Source organism: Lonchura striata, chromosome 5 (assembly GCF_046129695.1).
Source record: "Lonchura striata isolate bLonStr1 chromosome 5, bLonStr1.mat, whole genome shotgun sequence".
Taxonomy (NCBI): domain Eukaryota; kingdom Metazoa; phylum Chordata; class Aves; order Passeriformes; family Estrildidae; genus Lonchura; species Lonchura striata.
The window spans coordinates 53609195-53635127 of record NC_134607.1 but is presented as its reverse complement, the minus strand read 5'-3'; the positions used below and the strand labels follow the sequence as shown (position 1 = coordinate 53635127).

General features: G+C 41.1%; 1 protein-coding gene across 1 annotated transcript; it reads left to right on the top strand.

Moving 5' to 3' along the window:
* Nucleotides 1-1834: 1834 nt before the first annotated feature.
* On the top strand, nt 1835-21923 carry UBE2N (ubiquitin conjugating enzyme E2 N). The gene is made up of 4 exons (XM_021527993.2): nt 1835-1961; nt 19014-19260; nt 19445-19585; nt 20206-21923. The coding sequence occupies exons 1-4, from the start codon at nt 1932-1934 to the stop codon at nt 20244-20246; spliced, it is 459 nt and encodes a 152-aa protein (XP_021383668.1). The 5' UTR covers nt 1835-1931; the 3' UTR covers nt 20247-21923.
* Nucleotides 21924-25933: the final 4010 nt, after the last annotated feature.

Sequence of the window (25933 nt, the reverse complement as noted above, 5' to 3'; positions counted from 1 at the left end):
CAGCAGTGTGTGGCAGAGGAGGAGGGCAGCAGCAAAGCAACTAAAAAGTGGTGTGCCCTTGACATGAAACTATACAGTCAATAACCCGCACTGTGGAGGCAGGCCTTGGTGGAGTTGGGCTGTAGGAATGAATGCCCATTTGAATGGGGACTACAGGTCCCCAGTCTACAGTTGGTATTCTGGAGTAGCCAGTTTGGGTGGCTTTTCTAGCCCAATATGGATACTCGGATCTCTGCAGCAGTCCTTCTAGGAGCTAAAATAGCTTAGGGGAACAATCTAAATTTTTGTAGATATGACAACAGAAATCAATGTATTTGTTCACTGCCATCTCCTGATCAAGTGGACTTCAAAAGCCCTTTCATAAAAGAAGCCAGAAGGAGATGTATAATGAAAACTTCCAGGATGTGACAAACCACTTGTGCAACAAAAGCTGTCAAAACATAATAAGCCAGATTGACTTAACTGCAACTTCAGCTGACTTAACTTCTTGCTTCAGCTGTAACTTCCAGCTGAAGCAAGATTCCTGGTCTACAACACTTGAAAGGAGACACTGAATTCAACACCAATGAGCATTTATTTGAGCCAACTGTGTTCCACTCAGTTGTTGTGTCTTACAGACTTTCAAGAAACTTTTGGCCCATGCTTTCTTCCATGTATGCCAGTCCTTTAATGGAATATTCTGGGAGAAGTGTAAAAGAGAAAAAAAAAAAAAGGGGTGAAGGCAGAAACAAAGAAAGAGAAGTAATTCAGTATGCACTGTAACAAAATACATCATTTTCCAATAACTTTTGTCTTGAGGGTATGGACCAATGAAGATGCTTTGAAATCTAAATAAGTGTTGGAGTCATGGAGTCTTTCGCCTAGATTTGCAATTGCCAGAGAACTTTACTTTCTACCAGAGTACACAGAAATTATGTCCTGTTTTAAACCGGAAGAAAACACTTGATAGGGACTCATATGTACATAGGGTTCTATTCTTTGCTGTGCTGCTGACCTGCTGAGCAACCTATGGGAAATTAGTTCATCTTTCTGTGCTTTTACTTCCCATAAATAATGACATACATTCTTAGATGTTACTATTACTATACATCCGTAGTAATGTCCTAGTATGCTCGTGCAATAATTATACTGCAATGTTTACAATATTCCTCTTTCTGCTGAAAAAGAACAAAGGTTTGCTAACTAGGTGTTATTAAGACAAAGATCACAGAACTGTTAGGGAAGATCCTATTTCCACCTTCCCTGCCCAGGCAGGGTCACCAGGAGCAAGTGATACAGCAACATGTCCAGGTGGGTTTTGAGTATCTCCAGAGAGGGAGATTCCACAACCCCTCCGGACAGCATCTTCCAGTGCTTTGTCACCCTCAACATAAAGTTCTTCCTCATGTTGAGATAGAACTTCTTGTGTTTTAGTTTATGGCCATTGCTCTTTGTCCTGCTGCTGGGCACCACTGAAAAGTCTGGCACTATTCTCTTGATACCCACCGCTGAAATATTTTTATGTATTGATGAGATTCCTTCTCAGTCTTTTCTTCTCTAGACTAAACAGGCCCAGCTCCCTCAGACTCTCCTCGTTAAGAGAGATGTGCCAAACCTCTCATCACCTTTGTGGCCCTTTGCTAGACTCTGCCAGTAGTTCCTTGTGTTTTAGGCACTGATGTTCTAAGGTAGCTTTGAGACAGGTTTAGGAACACTCACAGAAGCTAAAAGTCAGGGACGAACAGACGCTTGGCGCTGACAGCGCACGGCCCCGCTGACGGCAGCTCCTCAGCGCCCATGCCGGGCGCGGACCCCACACGCCCATCCCTGTATCCTACGTTTCCCGGCGCCACGCGCGCAGGGCGGTGCCGCAGGAAGCGCGGCGCGGGTCTTTCCGGCCGTGCGCGCGCCCCGAGCGGAGGCGCGCCCCGAGCCTGCACCGACGAGACAAGATGGCCGGGCTGCCCCGCAGGATCATCAAGGTACGGCCGCGCGCCCTGCCCGCCGCGCGCCGCTCCGCCATGCCGGCCGGGCGCGCCGACCGCGCCGGGCCGGGGTCCGCGGCCGAGCGCAGCGCCGCGCCGGGCGCCGCTTCCGGTGCCCGGGAGCTGGGCCGCGCTAGGGCAGGGCCGCCTCCCCGGCCTCCTCCCGCCCCTGCCGGGCGAGGGGCTCCTCGCTGCCGTCCCGCCCGCGCCCCCGCCGCTTCCCGCCGCCGCCGCGGGACTCCCCTCGCGCCGTGTCGGCGCGCGCGGGCGGCGGGAGCGGCCGGGCCCTCCCGGCGGGCGCGGGCCCGCGCCCTTCGCGGGGATTGCTCGGGCGGCGGCGGCGCCCCACGGCCCCCGCTGCTGCCGAGCGCTGCTGTCTGCACAGCCTTCGGGGTCCGGAGCTCGAAGGACACCGGGCACATCCCCCGCTGTCTTCCGCCGACCCAGCGGCTCCTCACTGGGGGCTTCCGCCAGGCCCCGGCTTCCCGGCACAGCTCTAGGCGTGCTTGGCCCGGGGGAGGGCGGCGGTGGCGCCGTGCTCGGCTTCCTAGTGTGCGGTGAGGGACGAGCCACAGCGAGCAGTTAAACCTGGCCACAGCTGTGTGTGCGTCGGGACATTGGCACCAGTGGTCCACGCTGGGACAGCCCGGTTACTGCTACGTTTGCTCGGAGCTGTCGGCCCTTACTCTATCAACGTGTCGTGCTGGTGCTTCGGTATCATGTTTCGACTGTGATTTGCCAAGCTTTGCAAGGGCTCTTAACTTTGGGGTATTTTCAGCAGATCCTCCGAATTCGGTTCCAGCATAAGATTTGAGTAATTTGGAGACACTTATTGGTAGCTGTATTGCAAGCTATCAAACAGCTCGGTCCTGTAGCTCACGTGGTTGCTCCTGCTGTGCTGCTGTCTCCTACTCGATTTGTAATGGTGTGAATTGAAGCCCCTGAATGGATGATCATTCTCTTTATAAAAGTTATTAAGTGATTCCATTAAGGTTGGTTAGCCCTCACAGGAAATGACAGCATCCTCATAGCCTGTTACAGTGAATGGATGTTAGTTTTTAATACTCTGAAGCTCTCTCAGTTGGTAAACACTGTAAATAAATTAATTTATAAAGTTTTAAATAGTGGACAAAAAAATACATTATTTTTGTCCAAGAAGTCAAGTTATCAAGTAGGTGATAGAGATGATGAGGTAAAATAAGGCAGTAGTGTTTGTCTTCTGTGAAATGGAGCTAAACTACAATTAGTGCTCAGAATTGTAAGTAAGTAGTAAAAATAAAGAAGACAAATCTTACTGATTTTGATGCCTATCCAGCTGTCTGAGTGCACACCATGCTAATCTGAAGTATTTCAGGTGTGATAGGGAACAGTGATTCATAATACAGTGGAACTGGTATTTATCACAGAGTTGCAGTAAGAGCTCAGTCATGAGGCTGGTGTCTGCATTAAATTTTCATTGCTTTTGACAGATCCCCAGAATACAACCAAGAAGTGCACTCACTTATGTTGGTGCATAAATTTTGTTCCTGGTACTTTTGTTTTCTTCATGCTTTTCTAGAAAAAAACGCTAGCGCAATTTACACAACTCACTTCAAAGATATGTGGTGATGTGGGACTGTTTGTTTTCCTCCTGGAGAAGAAAGGTGGAGAGCAAAAGAGAGTCTTAGAAACTCCAGATTTTCTGTGAAGGAGCCCCCTTAGACATATGATGGGTTGGGTGTTTGCATGTGTGCATTGGAAAGTTGTCTGCAGCCAGTCTAGAGTTATTAAATCTTGGCTTGGTTGTGTTAGATGATCAGCTCTTCAGCTGCTGTGCTGTGCGTGCCTTAGGTTGCCACATGTGAGTATGATCTAGGACTTGAGTCTGACTAGTTACTAGAGCCTCAAAAATGTGCAAAGTCATATCTTGAAATACCACAGCTGCAGAGGTGTGGACCCAGAAATACTCCTGCTTAAATCTTTGGGAGTCTTGAGTGAGAATTGTTTTGATCTTTTCTATCATGCCAATTTTGACTTTAGTGTTTAATTTCCTATTCTGGATGCCTTAGAGGGTGGGTAGGGAGTGAACTCAGTTGCTAATGAGAATTTGAAAGATCAGGATAGGAAAGAGCTGAGTAATGTTAAAATAACTCCAGTAAATAAAATGAAATCTTCATGCTATGCACAGTAATAAATTTCACGATAAATACATGGCTTAGGTTACTTTTAGGAAAAGATCTTCTCCCTTTTTGCCACATGCACCCTTTGTGTTGTCATCCAGGAGAGACCATCAATGGCTTCTTGGGGCTAGGAGATTGTATTTGGACTGTGATAAAGTCCTGAGCCTGGCTGGCTGCTCAAAATGCAGTTGGCATTCCCTGTCTTGAGCGACTGCTGGCAGATGGCCGGGCTCTCAGGTTGACTTGCAGCCCTGTACTCCTCAGCCTGCGTCTTTGCTATGTGCAGGCTGTCATCCAGCCCAGGAGGAGAGCAGGAGTTTTCCTTGCAGTGGCAAGGACTCTGTTTATGTTTCCAATACTTCAAATTCAATGAAAAGGTGACAGTATGGGTGTTTTAAAGCAGTTGTTGCAGAAGATACAGAATTATTCCCAATTTACTGTCCTCAGATTACTTAGAAACGGATTTTAATAAAGTGTGTGTGGGAATGGTCTGTAAGTTCAAAAGGTGACTTGCTTTAGAATTATGACTGTTAGCATATCACAAATGGTGAGTAGAAGACATTGATGTAGTTTTGAATCTTAAAAGACGTAATCAGAATTGGAAAACATTGTATCTTTTGAATAGAGAAGAGGTATTTTTGTTTTCTTCAGTAGTTCAACACCAGGGATCCTATGAGAATTGTCATGACAAAAAAACTATTAATGTAAGATAAAATGTGTTACTGGCACATTTACTACATAGATGTGTGTGATTTTTACTTTCAAGCACTTATTACATTAGTTCTTTCCCATGTTGCAAAGTCACGTACCTCCAGTCGAGTAAGGAATTGAATTGCATCTGAATTATTTTCTTGGCTGACATTCAATCCACCTTATTGCTGTGTCAAGTGCAGTCAGAGTATGTGAACGGGATGGACAATATTGCCCCATATAATCTTTTAAAGTGTTTTTTCCCCTGCTGTTTTCATTGCTGCAGTGATCTCATCATTCATGATTTGATGCACAAGTCTCTAAGTTGACTGTAGCCAGTTGTTATTAGTGCTTCTGTTACAATTGCTGCAGCTGCTCCTGTAATGAAGTAACCATCTGAAGCAGTAGCTGAGGCTACTTCAGATTTTTTTTTCTAATTATTTTATCAGTGTTAAATTACAGAGGCTTTGATTTCCTCCCCTGCATGATACTGTGGTGTTGTCTGAGATATGCAGTCCTTGCTGTTTACTCTGTGAAGCTATTTCCTTTATCTGCAGTGAACTCCTGCTTGCTGTATTTTTTGAAACTCTGGGAACGCTTGGATTGCTAACTACAAAATGCTGCTTCAAAATGTAAAACTTCTGGGTGGTTTTATGGAGATTCTCTTGGTGTGCATGATGCTAGGCACTTAGAGCATTCTATAGTCGAGGTCAGTATAATCAGCCTTATATATTTGAGGTTTTATATATAAATGTAAATCAGGTGTTTAGTCTGCAACTGGAACTTTCTAGAAGTTCTTTAAATTGTTACTGGCAGCCAATTTGAAGTTTCTTGAAAGCTGTGTTTCTCTGAGGCATGGACTTTTGTCTCAACATGAAAATTTAAGTCACTGCTACTTTTTGATTTCTGTGACGTGTCTGACCACTTTTTTATTTCCTGAATTAAAAAAAAAAGTACATAAAAAAGACTTAAGGTAAACCTAATACCTTTCTGTGGAGTTTTGTATTTCTTTGGATAGTGGTTAGGTGCAGAAAACATCACTTCTGAAGAACGCTGTTCCTTGACATTTGTCAAAGAATGTAATGTCTTTTTGCATCTTGTATACCATTTGAATCTTGTGGATAACTTAAAATTGGATAGAAGGGTGAAAATTTTGGGAATTTTCAGAGGTGTTTTTGTACTGTTCTTAAAACCATCTTCTCCCTGCTCCTTTTCCCCCCTTCCCCAAGTGTAGAAAGATAATACACGTGCTGTTTTGCAACCCTCACTGAGTCTTCTTGCCAGGTGACCAATATAGCCTGGGCTGGCTGGGATAGTAGGAGGAGTGTACAGGCAGGTATTGGAAGCCTGAAGCTTGGCAGGACAGATGCTTTGTGCAGGTAGGGGAGGGAAGCTGAGAAGAAGAAGTAGACCCTGTAGAATAAAAACTGAGGAAAACCCAAACAAATAACCCAGCTAGAGGCAATAATCCTGTTTGGACCATCTCGTATAATACTTGAGCAACTTTGAGGCACAAACCTATAGTAAAATGATGGACTTTTATTGCTTTGCATGCAGCTGTTTTCTACTGTATATGTCTGTTATGTTTAGATGGCTTTCAGAGTATAATCAAAAATTTTTTTTGTGTAGTAGTACAAAACAAAATCACATTTTTGTAGCTACTTGTGACTGGTGGATTAATAGTGAGAAGCAAGTTGCAAAGTTTGCTATAGATAGTGTGGTGGATTGACCCTGGCTGGACACCGCTCTATCCTTCTCCTCCTCAGCTGAGCAGGGGAGAGAAAGTACAGCCAAAGGCTCCTGGGTCAAGAGAATCACAGGGAGGGATCACTTGCCCATTACAATCATGGGCAGAACAGACTTGACTCGGGGAGATTAATATAATTTATTGCCTATCAAATCCTAGTAGGTTAATGATAAATTGAACTTAAATCTTGAAAGACACCTTCTCCCCCACCTCACCCTTCTTCCTGGGCTCGATTTCATTCCTGATTTTCCTCTCTCATACCCCTTGGAGGTGCAGGGGAATGGGAAGTGGGGGTTATATTCAGTGTATCACATGTTTTTACTCTTGCTCCTTCCTCCTTAGGGGCAGAACTCTCTGTACTCTTCCCCTGCTCCAGCATGGGGTCCCTCCATGAACGCCAACATGAGTCCTTCCCACAGGCTACAGTCTTCACTAACTCCTTCATTCTGGGTCCTTTCCACAGGGTGCAGTCCTTCAGGAACAGACTGTTTCAGTGTGGGTCACTGGATGACCACATGGGTCACACTTTGTGCCAGCAAACTTGCTGGAGCTTGCTCCAGTGTAGGCTTCCCATGGGGTTGCAGTCTCCTGTGGGCACATCCATGTGTTCCAGCATGGGGTCATCTGTGGGCTGCAGGGGGACAGCCTGTGTCACTGTGGGCTGCAAGGGAATTTCTGCCCCTACACCTGGAGCACCTCCTCCTTCTACTTCTGCACTGACCTTGGTGACTGCAGAGTTGTTCTTATATAATCTCATTTCTTTGTCCTCTGCTGCCCAGGTTGTGTGTTTTTTTCCCTTTCTTGAATATATCACCTCAGAGGTGCTACCAGCATTGCTGATGGGCTCAGCCTTGGCCAGGGGCAGGTCTGTCTTGGAGCTGGTTGCCACTCGCTCTGTTGGACATGGGGGAAGCTTCTGGCAGCTTCTCACAGAAGCACCTCAGTGGGCCCACCCCACTACCAGAACCTTGCCATGCAAACCCAGTACAGATAGCATTTGGACAGAAGCTCAGTATGAATTACTGTTTGCATTAACCACACTTTGATGGTTGACTCTGCACCATATATGAATGCAAGCCTTGAGTTTAATGTGCCCCATCAGTATAACTGCAGGAATGGTTTACACTCTTAGTGAATTCAGTTATGCCTTACTTTACAATAGCTGGAGATGCACCATGAAAAGCTCTATCTGTGGTATCACATAGATAATCCTTTAGGAATTTGCATAGGATCTCAGATTCACAGTTCCAAAATCCTGTAATCTGCTGTGGAAAATTCAAGAATGAGGTAATTCTTGGGGGAGGTGCTGCTGACCTTAAAATGCCCCTATTCATGTTACTGCTTGGCTACAAGGTCCTCTTCCAAGAGTGGGTAGATTCTGGTTGGTTTGGTGTTTGTTTTTGTTTTTTTGGGTTTTTTTCCCCCTTCTGGGAAGGCACTGTTACTTGGAATACATTTGAGTTCATCTCATTGCAGTTGTTAAAATTGTGTGGTGATGGGATTTAGAGAGCCAGAAGTGTGTGAGAGGATTGTGAGCAATCCAGAGTTCATTCACAGTACTTGCTTAGCAGAGCTGTAGTATCAATTTGCTGGACAACTGTCCATATATTGAGTACTAGTTAATGTTTTCTAGATCTGCTGTACCACTTTTTTTTTTTTTTTTTTTTGATGGAGTCTGGGAATCTGCAGGGTGGTAGAAGTATTAAAGTACAAGAGACACTAGTCGGTAATGAGCCCAGTAAGTGGGGGCATATGGAATGCTGACACATGGGGATTATAGGGCAAGGAAGAGAATTCATGTGGAGCTGACTTTTGTGAACCAAAGTGTAGCCTCCTATTTATATTTGACCCTTGCTTTACAGAGCTTTGCTGCTAATTCTTTTTTTCTTTGTCCTAAAAGGTAATGTTATTTTCAGAAGATTTTCTTCAATGAAGTTGTTTTACAGTGATATAATTTTAATGTAAACATTCTGAAATATCTCTGACAATATGACATCTGCTTAGGTAACCAATTTATTTTCAGTAATGCTGGTTTCAGCCAGTTCTTTACACAGTTGTAGCTAATGAGTTGATAGACCCTGGAAGAACTTGTGCCAAAATGTGATGTAATGTTTTGAATTAAATCTTTGTAGTTTTCTAAGGCAGCTTTACCCCTATATGTAGAAGACAGTTTTGACTGATAAGTTTTGCTTTTTCCTACTGCCTCCCCCTCAAAAATCAAAGCAAAAATGTGCATGCTTTTTTACCTTGTGTGCAATTTATCACTCCTTGGTGAAGATCAGTGTGATCTTCCCCCTTATCACTGTCAGACTGGAAAGAATTTTCATTTGGCAAGTAATTATAACCTGTCACTGTGCCAGTATAGTGCTTTTAACTAAAGCCTTAAGTTTCTATTTCATACCCCAAAATTAATCTGGACTATTGGATGTAGTTGGAAGGTAATGACACTGGTGAGTGGCAACGGTTGCCTATGGTCAGAATGAAAGTATGAAAGAAATGTATTCTTGGTGTAGTCTGAATTGAAATGCTGAAGTTGGCTATTGTACTTCTGTTTTTTGCAGAGGGCTGCACAAAGTGAAGAAGTTACCACCTAGTGAGGTTAGCTTAACCAGAAGTTTGTGATCAATCTGGCTTATTCTTGTAGCAGCTTCCCAGTACCTAAAGTAGGCCTACAAAAGAGCTGGAGAAGGACTTTTACAGGGGCATATAAGGATACAAGGAGAGTGTATTCAAACTTATCAAAAGAAAGAGGGCATGTTTAGATTAAATGTAAGGAAGAAATTCTTTGCTGTGAGGGTGGTGAGGCACTGGAACAGGTTGCTCAGTGAAGTTGTGGATGCCCCGTCCCTGGAAGTGTTTATGGCCAGGTTAGATGGGGCTTGAGCAACCTGACCTAGTGGGAGGTGTCCCTGGTCATGGCAGGGGAGTTGGACTAGGTGGTCTTTAAGGTCCTTTCCAACCCAGGCTGTTCTATGATTCTGATTCAGGTTGAACAGCCTTACTGTATGAACAGATTCATCTTGGACTGTGCTGGCACAAAATTTTTTGTGCCACTGAGGTGAACTTAGACTGAGGAACTGATTTGGCTCAGAACTCTGTAGTAAAGGTTATTTCTTAAACCAGATCAGTTCCATGATCTCATCTGTTGACTTTGCAAACACTTGGGCTGATGAGGAGAGTACATGGAAGGATGACTGTTCAAATTAGTACTGCTGCTGAGAAGTTAGAGGTTCCCATTCAGGCAAACTTGCATTTTTGTGAGGAAAGGAAATGGCGGAGGTAGTTACAGATGTGAGTGAAGTTAATCAAGAAGGACTGAAAACCATGCTGATATGGTGGGTAGAAAAGCAATTTGACTTAATTGTAAATTCAACAGCCAATGAAGAATGAAACAAAGGACTTACACTCTTAATGACTAAAAATTAGTGGAACTTAGGTGTAATTAAAAAAAAATCTTTGATTTTTGCTATTGGTAATGTCTTTTCATCTGTTTTAGAAATCTTCCTGGAGGATTTGGCAGCAAATGTCTGATCTCCCTTAGGAAGCAAATACTGAAATAACTGATGAGCAATCAGTTAAACTGAAAGATCTCTTTTCTTCCTCATCACATTTTCTCCCACATAAATTGTTATGTGTGGTACTCTGCAAGTGATAAGTGTTATTATTTCAACTGTAGCAGGAAATGGAGCTAGTGGTTTTAATTTTAAGTCTGTCATTTTTTTCTCAAAAATTCTTAATTTTCAGTATCATCTGTGGAGTCTGAAACTCTCTACTTCTTTCTCTCTAAAAGTGGTTCAGGATACAACATCTCAAACACAGATTAAAAAGTACTGTGTAGTTTATGATGAGGTGGGCTGACCTTGGCCAGGTGCTCACCCAGCCACACTCTCTCCCCACCTCCACCAGGCAGCGGAGAAAAAATAAGAAGGAAAAGCTCATGGGTCAAGACAACGACAGAGAGATCATTTACTGATAATCATCATGGCAAAACAGGCTCCAGTTGGGGCACATTAATTAATTAATTTGCTTCCAGGTAAGATAGAATTGGATGTGAGAAACAAAGACAAAATTAAACCATCACCTTTGCCACCTTTTTCTAGTACTCAATTTCAGTCCTTCACTCCGTGCTCAACAACTTGCCTGTCCCTGATGGAGGCAAAGGGTTGGAGAGTGTGGGTTTATGGTCAGTCCCCAGCAGCTCCTCTCTGCTGTTCCTTCCTCCTCACACTTTTCCTGTGCTCACAGTGGTCTGCTCCATGGCCTACAATGTGGGTATGTGCTCCACTGTGATCCTTCACAGTCTACAGGGAATCTTTGCACCAGTGCCTGGAGCTTGTCCTTACTATCCTTCTCTGACCTTGCTGTTCACATTAGTTTTGCTCACAATTCTTTTTTTTACCCCTTGATCTTCTCTCTGTGTGATGCTGTTTTCTTTTAGTGTCACTTTTATTGTCCTAATGTCCTAATGATGTCCTTTTTTAAATACGTTTTCTCAGGTGTGCCACTGGCTTGGCTGATTGGATCCCCCATGTCCTGTGGTGGCATGTTTTTGAAGCTGGCTGTGTCTGGTGAGGTACAGCTCCTGGCCTCTCCTCACAGAGGTCACCCCTGGAGCCCCTCTGCTGCCAGCAGCTTGACACATACACCCTGTACTTGTGCTCAGTTGGTAATGCAGTTGAATTAGATCATACCAAATATAAAAAAAAAAAATGGGGCAAGCTAATGTGGATTTCTTTCAGTTGGGGTGCCTTTTTAATTTTACAAATAATGTTTATTTTTGGCCATTCTGGGACTATTCCTACGGTGTTGCATTGCAGCCTATTGTTCCTTTTGTAAATAGCCAGGGTTACCAGAAAGTTAGATAACTGGCTATTTGGAGACCTTTTCCTGTAGCACCTTTTGCTGTAGCACCTTGTCAAGGGATGGGCAGATTTTTTTCAATTGTACTGGTGGAAGATGCTTTTATCCACAGCCAGTGCCAGCTGTTCCATGTTTCTATTGGAAGTTCTGTCCTCTGCTGGATGGCAGCAGAGTTTTTGTGTTGTCAATCAGCATTTTTCAGATTAAAGATCTAGTTAAGAAGACCTAGCTCACTTTTCCTGAGTTGCATTGAGAATGCTGACAGGGTGTGCTTTTTTAGTAGATTTGCAGAATGGTGATTTCTGGCAAAGTGTCAGCAATAAACACTCATACTTGAGCTGTAATTCCTGTTGTAGATTAAGTCCACATCCATCATCTCTATTCCCTGATCTGTTCAGAATAAAGCTAGGTTTAGTTGAACCTATGAGTAAGGGTAGATAGTGCATACACTTTCTCACTGTCTGACCTAGATTAGAGAGGACTTGTACCTTGCCTTGGCCTGACAAAGTTGTAGGAGTGTAACCTCCATCTTAGTAGGTGATATGGAAGGAAATTTGCTTGACTACTGCTTAGAGAATTGAGCTAGTAAATGTGCTACTGTAAGTATGAGGGAAGACTCATTCCCCTGAGGCTTTGTATAGAGATGTGGTATTGTGCCATTTCAGATATTTAATACCTGTCTATGTATTGTGATGTTACCTGTTGTAACATTTCAGATATTTAATATTTTATTTAAGACCTGTGGTGTTTTCTCTTTATGTAAGAGGCCATTATTATATCTGTTTTGAAGTTTCAGAATAATTTTATCACAGATATGTCAGCCTCTGAATGATATCTCTTTTTAAGATACTAGCATAAAGTTGCTAGCCATAAGGATGCTTTTCTGTAGTCTTAGTGCTATAACAGGTTCTTAGATAACTGTTATAGATATGTGGAGTCTTTGTGTTTAAGACTCTTATAGATGGATAAAGACTTTTAATTTAGTACTTTACCATCTGCTACTGAAATTAGCCTAGTTGGTAGTTAAGCTTCCTTTGGAATGAGGAGGAAGGCTCTGCATTTCCTTTTTAGGTTGATTACAGAATAGTAATCTGTTATGCTGGTATCCTGCTGTGATTGACACTGCACTCCCAGCTCTTAAAACCAGCCCTTTCAGCAAAAGGCATCTTCTCCTGTCCTTCTGAGAGCAAGTGTTTGGCCCCTGTTTTTTGTTGGCACAGCTGTTTGAGTAGAACATTGGTGCACTGCATCAGGGACTCTTCTCTCTTGAATGACTTTTTCCCTTTCTTTTCTTCCAGGTTGGGTACTTACTGTGTTAGACCATGAGGTCAAAAGACAGCTATACAGGCAAAAATGAAAGTGCATAATAAGCTGAACTGGAAAGGCACCACAGATTTGGTTTTTCCTTTCCTTTCTGCAATGGCTGATCATTTATACCCTACAGTATTCAGACCCTGTAAGGTGTTATGATTTCTCTAAGCTACGTTTGTTTCAATGGATTTTACAACGATCACTAGGTGATTTCACAGCTGGCGTTAAAGGACAATGTAGACCAGAAGACGAGAGTTTTGAGTGACGTCATTTGTAACGCTCACTGAGACCACAGTATTAGTGGATTAATAAGCAGTATGTTTTATTTATTAAAGTAATCTGCATAGTAGTAATATTGAATGTGAAATAAGAAAACAAGAGTATCAGGAAAATGAAATGTAGGTAGCTGAATTACTAAGCAAAGCACATTTGTCTAGAGATATGGAGCTTCGATTTCTTCTCTGAGCTAGTTTGTGCTGACTTCAAAGGCAAGCTTGTTTTGAATTCTAGTGGCATTCATATAGTAGCTTTAAAGGTCACATATTTTATAGGTGCTCAATATTGATTTGTTCCTAACTGTTTTAGCCATGTCACTTGGCAGGCAATTTAAAATTTGTGGTGGTTAACTATTGCCATAGCACAGGGAACAGAATTGCACTGTTTTTCCAAGCAAAAATAGTTCTTTCTAAAAAGCAATTAAGAAGCTTTTAAAATTGTCTGATTCCATGTCAGAATTTCTTCCTTCAGTACAGTAGTGGTCTCTGTCAGACAGAGAAGTTTTACAGTTCAGCTGCAGTGGCTCTACTAGGTAAAAAATAACATTTGGGGGTTTTTTTGCAAGTACTTGCATAGGTGAATCTTCTGATTGTGGTATTTTCTGCTTTTGTATTTTGGCACTATCTGTTTGTAGTTATTTGTTTGGTCCTACCTTAGTCTGTTGATAGCAAGCGAGACTTGTGAAGTAGCTTTTTGTTTTTCAAAAGGGTAGCACACAGAAATCTTTTCAGTTGTTTTGACTAAGGCCTTGGCAGCTTGAGGCTTTTGTAAACACTTCCGCAAGACTGAAAGTGATTGAAATAGTTTATTTCTAATTGATTCTTCCTTTGTATGCTTGCTTATACCGCCATGTTCATTAGCAGTTGATTTTCCTGGATGTATGTATGGAAGTATCTTCTAGGCTGTTCAGTTTACTTACTTAAAGAAGTGCTCTGTCTTACTCTGTGTGTATGAACAAGGTGGTTTTGTCTGCTTTTCAGTAATATTTTTTCCCTCTTGGACTGAAAGCAGTAGCTCAAAGAATGAATGAAACCTACTCTCCTGCAGATCCATCTCTCCTCATTGTGTGGCTTCTCTTGGTCTTGGCAACCTTGAAAGCCCTCGCCCCTGCCTCCTGCTCTGCTGAAGATCACAATGCTCTATGTTCCTGAGGCTTCCTATCCTCATGTTACTGTAAAAGCAGGTTGAGGGTTTTTTCCCCCTCAGGTACAATTAATTTTGAATTTAATGTCTTCATAGAAGAACAGCTATGCAGAATGTCAGCTACACCATCTGTCCCATCAATATCATCTGTCATTCTGCTTCAGGCCACCTGTTTTTAATAAGGGAAGCTTTGCTTTTGCTTGTCAAAATACCTTCAACAATTCTGTGTTTTCTAACCACTTAATTAAAAATAAAAAAGGGGAGGCATACAAAGAGGGGAGGCATAACAAGTTGTAATTGTCAAATTTCTTTTTTTTTCAAGTATGGACTGGAATGTATCTTCCTTTTGGGTTTATTAATTTTTTTTAGTCAATGGAAATTGTTATGTTACTTGGAATTGGAAAAAGTGGAGTAAATACAGGAGTGAGAAGAAATCTCAATCTAAAAACATTGCAGATTATGGCAGATAGAAATAATTGCTTATGGCAGCATGGGAAACGTCACTGAAGCCTAGAGCTTTCAAAATATGTGCTAAAATATCTTCCGTGAAACTTAAGTATGCTAGAGGAGAGCTGATAAAAACCACTACTCTGGTACACTTACTTGATGGGAGTTTGTATTCTTGTTGAAGACAAAATTAACTGTTCTATTACGAAAACAGTTATTGTGAGCAGCAGAACTTCAAAACCCAGTTTTCTCTGAATTTATTATTTGTCCTTTTTAGCATGTTTATATATGGGTGTTCCAGCTCTTTTTATCCTTATTGTCAGAGATTTTTGCTGGGCAAGGGTTGTATATGCTTGGTTGGAATAAAGTGGCCAAACAGCTGTGAAACTATTGGAGCTGTTCATGTCTTCCTTTCCAGTAGCACTGAGCTCGGTTATCCTTAAGCCATTGACAGCTTACAGAACAGTTGAAATTGGACAAAGGATTTAAAGGCAGTTTTGGGGTAAAAGGGGGAAGTAACAGCGTGCATAAAACTCACTTCCTCAGTTAAAAAAATGTAAGAAGGCTTAAAAAAAGTGGGAAGTATTGCATGTATAAAATTATCCTGATTAGTTAATAAAGGTGGTAAGTTAAAAGTTTAATTAAAAGAAATTAAACATTCATTTATTTATTTAAATGTGCTTGGGAGACTTATTTTCATGGGTAGCCATTCTCTGGGAATTAGAGAATAAGATCAGTGAGAAGTTCAACATTTCCTTGTTTCATCCACATTTCATCAGTCTCTTGTGGGTGATGTACAGGGTGGTAGGTGGCTATTTTTTGCAGTGTTGTTTTTTTTTGTTTGTTTGTTTTTGTTTATTTTTGGTTTGTTTGTTTTTGTTTGTTTGGTTTGGGTTTTTAAATCGGTAATGTACGCTTAAAATAATGAAAATCTATAAACGGGTCAGCTTCCTGACCTGTTTATATGCTATGACCAGGTGCATAGCATTGCTTGTATACTCACATTTGTTTTAGTATGAGCATGTCTTCAACTCTTCATCTCACCCTAAAACGTGGAAATCAAATCCCTACAATCATTTTATAATTGGGCCTAGCTGTATGTTTAAGCATTTTATATGCTTAGAGCTTACAATGTAATTTTTTGATTAATTTCTCCCTTTGTTCCTTTTTCACGGTGTCCCCCAAATATGTTTAAGATGCTACTGTAATGTCTTCATAACTGCAGGACAAAACCCTTATTTGCTGTCAGAATTTAAGAGGTGTTGATGTATTTAAGTACAAACATTGCACATTCTCTCAATAAATGGCATCTTTGCTGTGTTCCTTGCTTGTCTGTGTTATACAGTTCAAAAACCACAGTTGTGGTTTTGAAGCTTTTGCACAGAGGCAGTGATGTGTATTCATGGGGTCATGGCCTTTCATTTTGAGCGTTTTGGAGAAGTTTAGCCTGATGCTTGCTCTCTGCTGCACCAGAGCTTGGCAGGTGTGAAAGATGAATGTCAACCAGTTCCCTCACAGGTGTTCATCCTCGTTTCTGTTTGGAAACAGTTTCAATTACACTGATAGTGATGGAGCTCTGTGCACAGTGTAGGAAGCAACGTGTGCTTGCTTTGGAATTTTCATCTAATATTAATGTTCCCCAAGGGGCTCCTGTGGGCTCAGAGTAGGCTCAGTACTCATGTGGCTGTATGCAACATAAACGCTCTTCTTGGCATCACCTTTTTTTGGGATGTTTTTATAGCAAGGTGCCCACAGTCATTGAATGTGGAGGCACGAAGGCTTTCTGAGTTGGGTGACATGCTCACAGTGGTACAGCCCCATAGGTATTATGGGATGTCTGCATTGAAATAATTGTTTTTTTTCATATATGGGTTCTCCTGTTGTTTATTGACAAATGGTTTTTAGTGTCAGAACGTGCAGCATGCAGCCAGGCGTTGCTCTCTCAGATCTGCTGGCAGGTAGAAGTGCTGATGCTGCTGCCAGAGAACTGCTGATTCTGGGTTATTTTAAGCCAGGATTGGCTCCCCAGTGTAGTTACAGTCAGCATACTGGCATAACTAGGGATGCAGGCTGGGGACTGGGGTGACTGAGGGGGAGCTGGGGTCTGCTGAGATCAGCCCAGCTAATAAATGTGTTATCCTTAATATTAAAAAATAGTCTTTGAGTGTGCCCATCAGAACCAAAGCCACAGTTTACTTACGAGCACATCTGTAGCAAAGTCCAGCTGTGAAGAAGTTTAAAAATTGGTCTTTTACATACGTTCCTTATTTTTAAGTTTTCAGTTGGCTTACATTAGTTTATGTTTAGCATAAGACACTTTCCTCTGCCGGAGCTGTCAAACTGTACATGGTCTTTCACAGGCAGGAACCCGGATTGTCCCCTTTACCTGAGGTAGCACTCATACTGACAGCTTGCTGAAAGAAACTAAGAATGGTTTATGCACTTACAGGGATAATCTGTAGTTTCTTACTGACTTTTCATACCACTGAATGTAAACTATCAGAATTTGTTATGACTGCTTTTCTACACAATTAATGTACAAGTAAATAGCCAGCAGAATACAAGTGAGTAAGTTAGAAAATTATGCGTATAATACAAATATACTCACAGAAGTAAATATAAACAGCTCTGAGAAGCTTGGATGGCCTTCCAGTGAGTTGTGTAAGTGGCATCTAATGTCTGTGCAGATAAGTAGACAATATGTAGTTGCAACAAGGAAGCACGCACAGATATAATTGGCAAATGTACATCGTAATAAATTCTATATTATAATTTGTAGGACCTTGACAATTCAGAGTTGAGTAATTGGATTTTGGAATTAATTACTATGACTTTACTTCTTTCTGTATTGATTCATTTTTGTAAAATGAAGTGTTATTTAACTGCCTCAAGACAGCCATATCACTTAAATGCTGTGTACACTTATTTCTGCAAGAGTAATGTAGCAGTACAGTTATGTTTGAAGAATTTTTTTTAGTCAAGTAGAGGTAATCTGTCTGTTTTGTGCTTATATGAAGAGACACTTACTGTATTGGAGAGAGGCTGACTACAAGGCTGTGTGTACTGACAGAATAAGAGAAATGGCTCCAAACTGAGAGTGGGTTTAGATATGATGTTAAGAAGAAATTCTTTACTGTGGGGATGGTGAGGTAGTGGAACAAGTTGTGCAGAGAAATTGTGGATGCTCCATCCCTGTAAGTACTATTATAAATATATAGAATAAATATGCTTTAAAACTGAAATAATAAATTAATGTTGTACCTACAAATTGACATCTTCCGTCAGTAGAAAGAGGATGATTTTTCTTTGTGAAAGGCAACACAGAAAGGTGTTGAAAATATTAACTGTAGACAGTAAAAGCACTCTTAGAAGGAAAGAGGAAATGGGACTAAAATTGTGTGAGGAAATGAGGCTTTAGCAGGATTTTTTTTGTCCCTGCCTTCTGTCCTTTTGCCCATTTTGGCCTTGGGATCTTTTTTTATAAAAACTAGAATGGTGCCCATAAGACTTACGGAGACAGGCAACAGAGGAAAGGCAAGATGTAGAGGACTTGGTCTGTCTGCTCAGTGCATTAGCAGGATGGGAGCTCTTACCTATGGTCGCAGCTTGGTGCCCGAGGTAGAATTGGCAGAAGAATGGAGCAACAAAGAAACCAGGTCACTGTAGGAGATTGGCCTTGCCTAATTTTGCTGTTTACAGAACATCCTGTCTTCTACTGTCTGTTAGGGTGACTTTAAACATGGTTATGTGTAGACTGAAAGTGCTCACACCAAAGCTATTTATGCATATATATATATAAATATATAAAATATATATAAATAAATATATAAAATATCATTAAAATATACCTTTAGTATTGCAGAAGAGTGGCACTTTAAATTCTTTGAATTTGGCTCTGATTCTCTGATTCCAGTACAAATATCAGTTTAATAAACCAGTCCACTCTTGTTAAGAGTAAACCTTGAACAGTTTCTGTGGGTGGTTAATCCCTTTGGCTTTTCGCTTATGGGAGTTTTTATTTAAGGTAGAATGGGAGATGCTTTTGGTGTTTCAACTGTGGTAATCTTTAAAGTGCTTTTAAATATACTAAGAAAAATATAGCAGCTTGGCAGTACTTCAATCAAAAGGTAAGAAAATTGAGGCCAGCTGAGTTATCTATTACTGTGTGTTACAGAAACACACAGCAGGTGAAGCTCTGAGAGGAGATGGGTACCAGTTTACCACAGCCTCATCTGCTTTCTGCTGATGTTTTTACTTTAAGGTATTTAACATAGTTTCTGTGAATATATGCTAAGTGAATGCTTGTTGCTTTTAAAATGGTTTGTACAGGTCATGTTTATTTTAAATGGGTTTTATTTTGACCTTGGGATTTTTTTTTATAAAAACTAGAATGGTTTTCTTCTCCTGTTCTTCTAGGAAACCCAGCGTTTGCTGGCGGAGCCAGTCCCTGGGATAAAAGCAGAGCCAGATGAAAGCAACGCACGCTATTTTCATGTGGTCATTGCAGGTCCACAGGATTCCCCCTTTGAGGGTGGGACATTTAAACTTGAACTCTTCCTTCCAGAAGAATATCCAATGGCAGCTCCTAAAGTACGTTTCATGACCAAAATTTACCATCCTAATGTAGACAAGCTGGGAAGAATATGTTTAGATATTTTGAAAGGTAAGTGTTACTATGTTTTTTTTTTCTTCTTAGCATAATAAGTACAGATTTTTGTAAGTTGACCCTAAAAAGAGTTTTCTTGTGTTTAAAGAATATCTTGCTTATTTTTTAATCTGGAAAATCTTGCTATTTCTGTAGACGGTGTTGAATATGGTGTTTCATAGTGCTATAAATGTTTCTTCAGATAAATGGTCCCCAGCTTTGCAGATTCGTACAGTTCTGCTATCAATCCAGGCTTTGTTAAGTGCTCCCAATCCAGATGATCCACTAGCAAATGATGTAGCTGAGCAATGGAAGACCAATGAAGCCCAAGCCATAGAAACAGGTGATGTATCTTCTAACTTTTTTTCTTTTCCCTAGTTTTAGGAATGGCTTACTAGTCACTGGCTGGGGTTTGTAAAGCCTGGCCTCCAGTTTTATGTCTGCAACCTGAAGAAAAAAAAAAATGACTGCATACAGTCATAGTCCAGGTGCCCTGAATGTGCCTACAGTAGTCTATTTTTAAGTCTGTAAGGCTTGATAAAAGAAGCTCTCTTGATCTGTTTTATCTTGAATTTTGATGGTTCTAATTTCCTAATCTAATTTGGAGTTCTGGTAAAATGAAGGAGCATTCTAGTGCTTGTCCTCAATGGCTTAAGGAATGGATTAACAGGTTACGGAAAGTACATCTCTGATACTGCATCTGTTGGAGGCTATAGTGGAATGGAAGAGTTGCTGTGTTATGCCTCTTCACTTTTGGATCCACTGCTGTCAGACTGCTTCTATAATGTATAAAAGTTGACAGCTGCTGGAATTCAAAATTGCATTTAAAAATATCAGAACTGAGAGATTTTGTGTGCTTGCGGCAGTGGTATAAAAGAGATCTTTAAGAATATGGATTTAAAATTATTTTAATCAAGCCTGAAAACTACATCTTTTCTTAAATGTGTTTCTTTTTCTTTACAGCCAGAGCATGGACTAGGCTATATGCCATGAATAATATTTAAATGCGCTTTGAACATCAAGTGTGCATCACTTCTCCTGTTCTGCCAAGACCTCTTCCTTTTTTTGTTTGCATTTAATGGACACAGTCTTAGAAACATTACAGAATAAAAGCCCAGACATCTTCAGTCCTTTGGTGATTAAATGCACATTAGCAAATCTGTGTCTTGTCCTAATTCACTATTGTACCGCATGAGCAGAGGCTAGAAGTATCATCTGGATTGTTGTGAAATTGTTTGAAAGCAGCAGCACATCTCTGCTTTTAATCATTTTTCCCGTCATGGTTTAAGTATAAGCACTGTGAATGAAGGTAGGCAGGGTTAGCTGCGGGGCTTTTTGTTTTAATTTTGTGGGCTCCTCCTCCCTTTTTATGGTGATGCTAATTGCATTGGTAAAAGCAGCTAACCAGTTATATTTTAGAATATACCCTCTAGCCCAGTCTAACTTAGATGCTGTAGATGGACAAGCTTCATTGTTTGAACAAAAAACGGGAACATTAAACATCCATCACCTTCACTAATACTATAGTGATTCTGCTGTCAAGTGTAGAAAAATCCCTCCAAGAAAAAGCTTGTGACCATTTTGTATGGCTTGTCTGGAAAATCTCCTGTAAATCTTATGTTTTAGTAAAATATTTTTTGTTATTCTACTTTGCCTTTGTATAGTTTATTTTGCTGTGTTTTCATTTCCCTGTGACAATCGTATTTTAAAAAATTGAGTCCAGAATTGACAATTTTTCTTCATCAGTCTGACAGATTTAACAGTAAAAAGGGGGAATTCACAAGTTGGTGTGGTTTTGTTTTGTTTTGTTTTGTTTTTTTTTGGGGGGGGGGGGGGTTGGTTTTTTTTTTTTCTTCATCTGTTTTCTGACTTTTTTATTAGTTTGTGTCATGTGGGTGACCTTACCTGGCCAATTTAATATGAAATTGCATTTGGAATTACTTTTAGAAACAAGTCTCTGATGGAACAATTGTAACCTTAATTTTAGTAATGCATCAATATATGTTTTCCTGAATGAAGTAGGAGGTTGAGAGCAAATGACAGCATTTTGAGAATCTGCATAGCAGCACGGTTTTCTAACTTCTGTAATTCCTGCCCTCTATTAACTTGAAATTCCAGTGCATAGAACCACTGTTAGAGCCAGCTTATGTATTGACTGATGTCTGCTTAGCCACTTACAGCTAGCAACTCATAGCACTCGTTTTTCTCTACAAGCCTTATTAAGCTATTTGCCTGAGCAACCGGTCAGCTTAAATAGCAACAAAGCTTCTTTATTGGAGGGAAGGAAAGTGATGAAAAAATTCCTTCTCACCCTTGTTTTGCGTATGCATCCTGTCTGGGTGTCCAATATCTTTTCTGAGAACCCATCTAATTGTTTCCCTTCATTTCTTGTATCTCTGTTTTCTTCCTTTCACCAAGCCCTCTCCCTCACCAAACCAACCAACCAAACAAAAAGCTTAAAAGCTTTTGGCAACCTGACATGTATAAATGACAGCTTGTAGTGGTTGCAGTAGGGAGTGTTTTGTCATGCAATTCAGGGGTATGGTTATGTAGTCTGTTGGTATTCTCCCTCTTTCTCCTTCCTCTACTAGCATATGAAAATTCTATAGAATGTGGTGTATTTATTGTGCTTTTATGTAAGATATCTATTAATATCTATTAAAACTATGTTTTCCAACAGACAGTGCTTTCAGTGGTTAGTAACTGGTATTGTCCCTCGAAGTTCTCACCAACATGGTTGAAGAATGGTTCAGAATTCAGAATGGTTTTTCACCAAACTGAATCATAAAAGAACTGTTTTAAAAGTAGTTTCTGTGTTGAATGCAAACCAAAGTTGGGTCAAGGGCTTGTAACATGTTCTTCAGAGTGGGTAAACACCATTGACCCTCTCTTCTTACAAATGTCTGTTTGGGGTTGGGTGGCCTATGTGCTGGATCTGCTACTAGTGTAGATAACTTTTGTAGCAGGCAGCTGAGAATAAGTAAGCTGTGCTGTAGACTCTGGATTCACTTCACCTACCTCTTAATGCTTTATCTTACACTATATATACAGCTTTTCTCAGCTCTGTCTCCAGTCCAAGGGCTGATGGCACCCACAGAGGACAGTCAGACCCACCTAAACATCCTGTTTGAGTGGCTTTCCTCCCTTCAGTAGAGAAAAAAGACCTGAGCTGGCACTTAAACACTTTTATCTTCATAGGCGGGATGAATCCAGACCCAGAAGATATATATTAAATAATACTTACTTTACTTTTAAACCTTTTTTAGGAGCCCTGTATAAAGTCAAGCTGGGAATTTCATTCCAGCTTGTGCCAAGGAATGTGTGACAGGCTAAATTCTTTGAAGCCAGTAAGATATGACCTTTTCCTCAGTTAAGCAGGTGTATATTCCCAGTTGCTATGTGAAACTCAGTTGTTTCTCTTACACCTACATTATCATACAGCTACCATTGCAGCTGACTAGCAAATGCAGCTATCTTTTAGGGAATGTTAGTTTTATCTCCATTTTTAGTATGTGTCTATTGAATCAACTTAAAGTAACTTTAAAAAAAATGGGTTTCCTCTACCATTACTGGTGCTATGTGTCAAATGTCCCTGAGCAAGAGTGATGAAATTGCATTTTATGTGTCAGTGTTTGGGTAGTAACTATGCAGCTGTTGGGCCTGGGTTATCACATGGACTCTATAACCACACATGCAGAGTACTTTTGCAGTAGTTTCCTGTAGAGCAAGAGGAAGACTTTTGGTTTTGCATACTCAGTGGTGGTCTCTTCACATGTAGCCATGTTCTGTCATGGGTATGAAGTGTATGATTATTGGGAACTGATGGAACAGGTTTTTTGTATCTTAGTCGACTTTAGTCTAAACCAAGTGAAACATTGCTTCAATAGCTTTCAAGTAATTGTATTTCTAACACATTGAGACTATTGTGGAACATCTTAATGGACTAGTGACATCAAAAATTGTGACATCTCTATTTATATACATTTCTTCTTGCATTGGGTTTCTTGGGTTTTTTTGTTTATTTTTGAGGGTTAAAGTAAAATGTCTGGTAGGTTTTGTCAATAACATGTCTTGACTGTAATGTGATATGACACTGAAATAAAAGGAAGAGTGATTATTCATTACTTAGGCACTGAGCTTCATTTAACTGCAGTGGGCTGCCATCAGTGTGCAGCAAGTTTCTTAAGAGTTCTTAACATCTGGTAAAATAAGAAAGATAACCTTTAACTTTTCAATTGCTTGTGGCTTCCCCCCACATTGTAGAGAGAAGAGTAGCACCCTCTGTCCTAGAAATCCTCAGAGGAGACTGAGGATGCAGCTCAGGTATGCATACTCTGGTATGCAGCTCAGAGGATGTGTTAAATCCCTGGTTTCCCCCTTTTTTGTTTGTTTGATTTTGTTTAGGAGTGTGGGGTGTCTTTTGTTGTTTTTTTGGGGTGTTTTTTTGCCTGCCTGCTCAAATCTGACTGGTTTAGTCGTATTTACATGCACAGTTTAGACGGTTTCTAGTGCAATTAAATTGATAAATGTATTGAGCTTTGCTAAACTGTGTTGCATTATGAACATGGCACAAGGTTAATAATCACATGCCTGCTGAGGTGGAGTTTGTACAGTTTATTATGGCCTTTTCTGTGGAAGTATGCAGAATGATTGTAAAGCAAATATTTGTTATGTTGCACTGCAGTGCATTAGAAAAGCGGCATCAAGCAGCATGACTGCCTTATCTGTGCTGTTTGCTTTCATGAACTCCCCTCAACACTTAGATAAGGGGTTAGGTGAGCAAGGAGAGTATCTCTGGGTAAAGACTGCTCCAGTGGAAGTGCTCAGGGGAATACTACTCACTGGTGACCTGGGTTAGGAAAGGGAATTGTATCCTAAGTACCCTAAGAGGACACACCTGGGTAGCTCAGTTAGTTGCTACGGAGTTGTCACTGTTGGTCAGCTCATTACTGAGATTGAGTGCTCTACCTGAAGGAGAATTCTTGAGCACTGGAAGGTAGAAACTACATGTACTTACCACACTGCATGAGCCTTCCCATGCAAAGAGATGGATGCAAGTGTGGCATGTAACAGAAGCATTTTTATTAGTTCATTTTTTAGGAAGGTAAATACAAATTATTTCACATAAAATCATCTCTGACTGGAGTACTTATGCAAGGTTTTTCCAGATACTCGTGGAAGCTGGGTTCTTATCTTCAGAGCTTCAGTGACAAGAGTATTTTTGGTTCAGGCCTAATCTGCACCTTCCTACCTAAGTTGGCTACTAAGGCTTGTGAGGTAATTTATAAATCTGAAACATTTCATGTGTGATGTTCAATTGCTTGTTGTAGTGGCTTGTCTCAGCCTGAATACCTGCTATCATTTTCACATTAGCTACTCATGAGTAATACAGTGTTCGTCCAGGTAAAACTGAAGGCTTAGGCTGGGTCCTGGTAAATTTATGGATGACTGTCTGTGAATGCTCAATTATCAAGGGCAGACTAATCTCACAAAACACAATAAGGTGATTCTAATGGTATTTTTTCTTCCTTCAGTTGCTGTGAACTGTTCATCTACCTTATTCAAAGAGAGGTTTCATTAGTGTCATAGCCAGAAAGCAGAAAATAAGGAAATATTTAGGAGACTGAAGCAGTTGAATGACAGCAAAAAGGCCCTTAGGACAACAACCTTGTTACAAAATTTGTCTGGATGTAATGGCCACTAGGCCACAGGTAAGCCAGCAGCAGGGTAAGTGCACAAGCTGATGGTCTTTGGCCAGCATCATACATTGCTGTAATGCTTCTTCACACTGCCCATGCATAAGAACTGGTGGTAACAAATGAGGGACAGCTGCTGGGAACCAGTGCTACCACTGAGCTACTGCAAGCAGTGTGGGCGATGAAGTAAGCAGCAGCTGATCACACAGCATACACATTCAGTGGCCCCTTGCCTTCTTAACATGGCTATTTGAACAGTATTTCATGCTTATTTAAGGGAAGAAAATTGTCTGAGAGCATTGTTTGGGGTGGTAGTGCATAGCCCATAGCAATCAGATTGTCACAAGCAGAAAAATGTCTGTGATTGCTGAGTCTGCAGGTTAAGGGGTGGCACCATTCCTTATGTGGAGCATTGTCCTGATGTGGATGTGGTGTTCATCACTTGAGCCAAGGAGGCAGTGCCTTGCCTAATGCCACAGCAGCACTGAGACCCTAAGAGCATTGAAAGAGGGTAAGTTTAAAAAAACCCTAAACTTTCTTAGTTCAAGCTTGAAGATTCTTACAGTCTCCAAGTTGTGGGAAAGTCCGTCATTCTGCCTTTCTTGCCATCTGTTGTGCTGTGTCACATTTCTGCCTCCCTTGAGTCTTATACTTGATGCCTTGAAGATGCAGTGACAGGAGCCAGATGGGACCATGGTAAAACTCTCCTTAAGCTGAAGAGGGAGGCGTGGTAACTGCTCCTCACAAGTCATACTGAGAGGGGGAAATACAAGAGCTGCTTACCAGCCTAACAGCGTGGAAGAACGCAGGTTCAAAAAACAAGGTAAGGGGAGGCAGGTCTTCAGCAGGAGGCTGAGCACTGGCACCAGTTTTCAAGTTGGAACAGTCAGTGGACATAAGTGCTAAGGGGAGAGGGGAGTGTTAAGTCAAGTTAAGAAATGATTCTTCGGAACAATGAGCTTGGTAAAGCGTGAGTGCAAGGACAAGGCAAGAAG

Coding starts and splice junctions, on each gene's coding strand:
- UBE2N (XM_021527993.2), top strand. CDS start 1,932: ATGGCCGGGCTGCCCCGCAGGATCATCAAG. Junction 19,261..19,444: donor ATGTTTAGATATTTTGAAAG/GTAAGTGTTACT, acceptor ATGTTTCTTCAG/ATAAATGGTCCCCAGCTTTG. Junction 19,586..20,205: donor AGCCCAAGCCATAGAAACAG/GTGATGTATCTT, acceptor TTTTCTTTACAG/CCAGAGCATGGACTAGGCTA.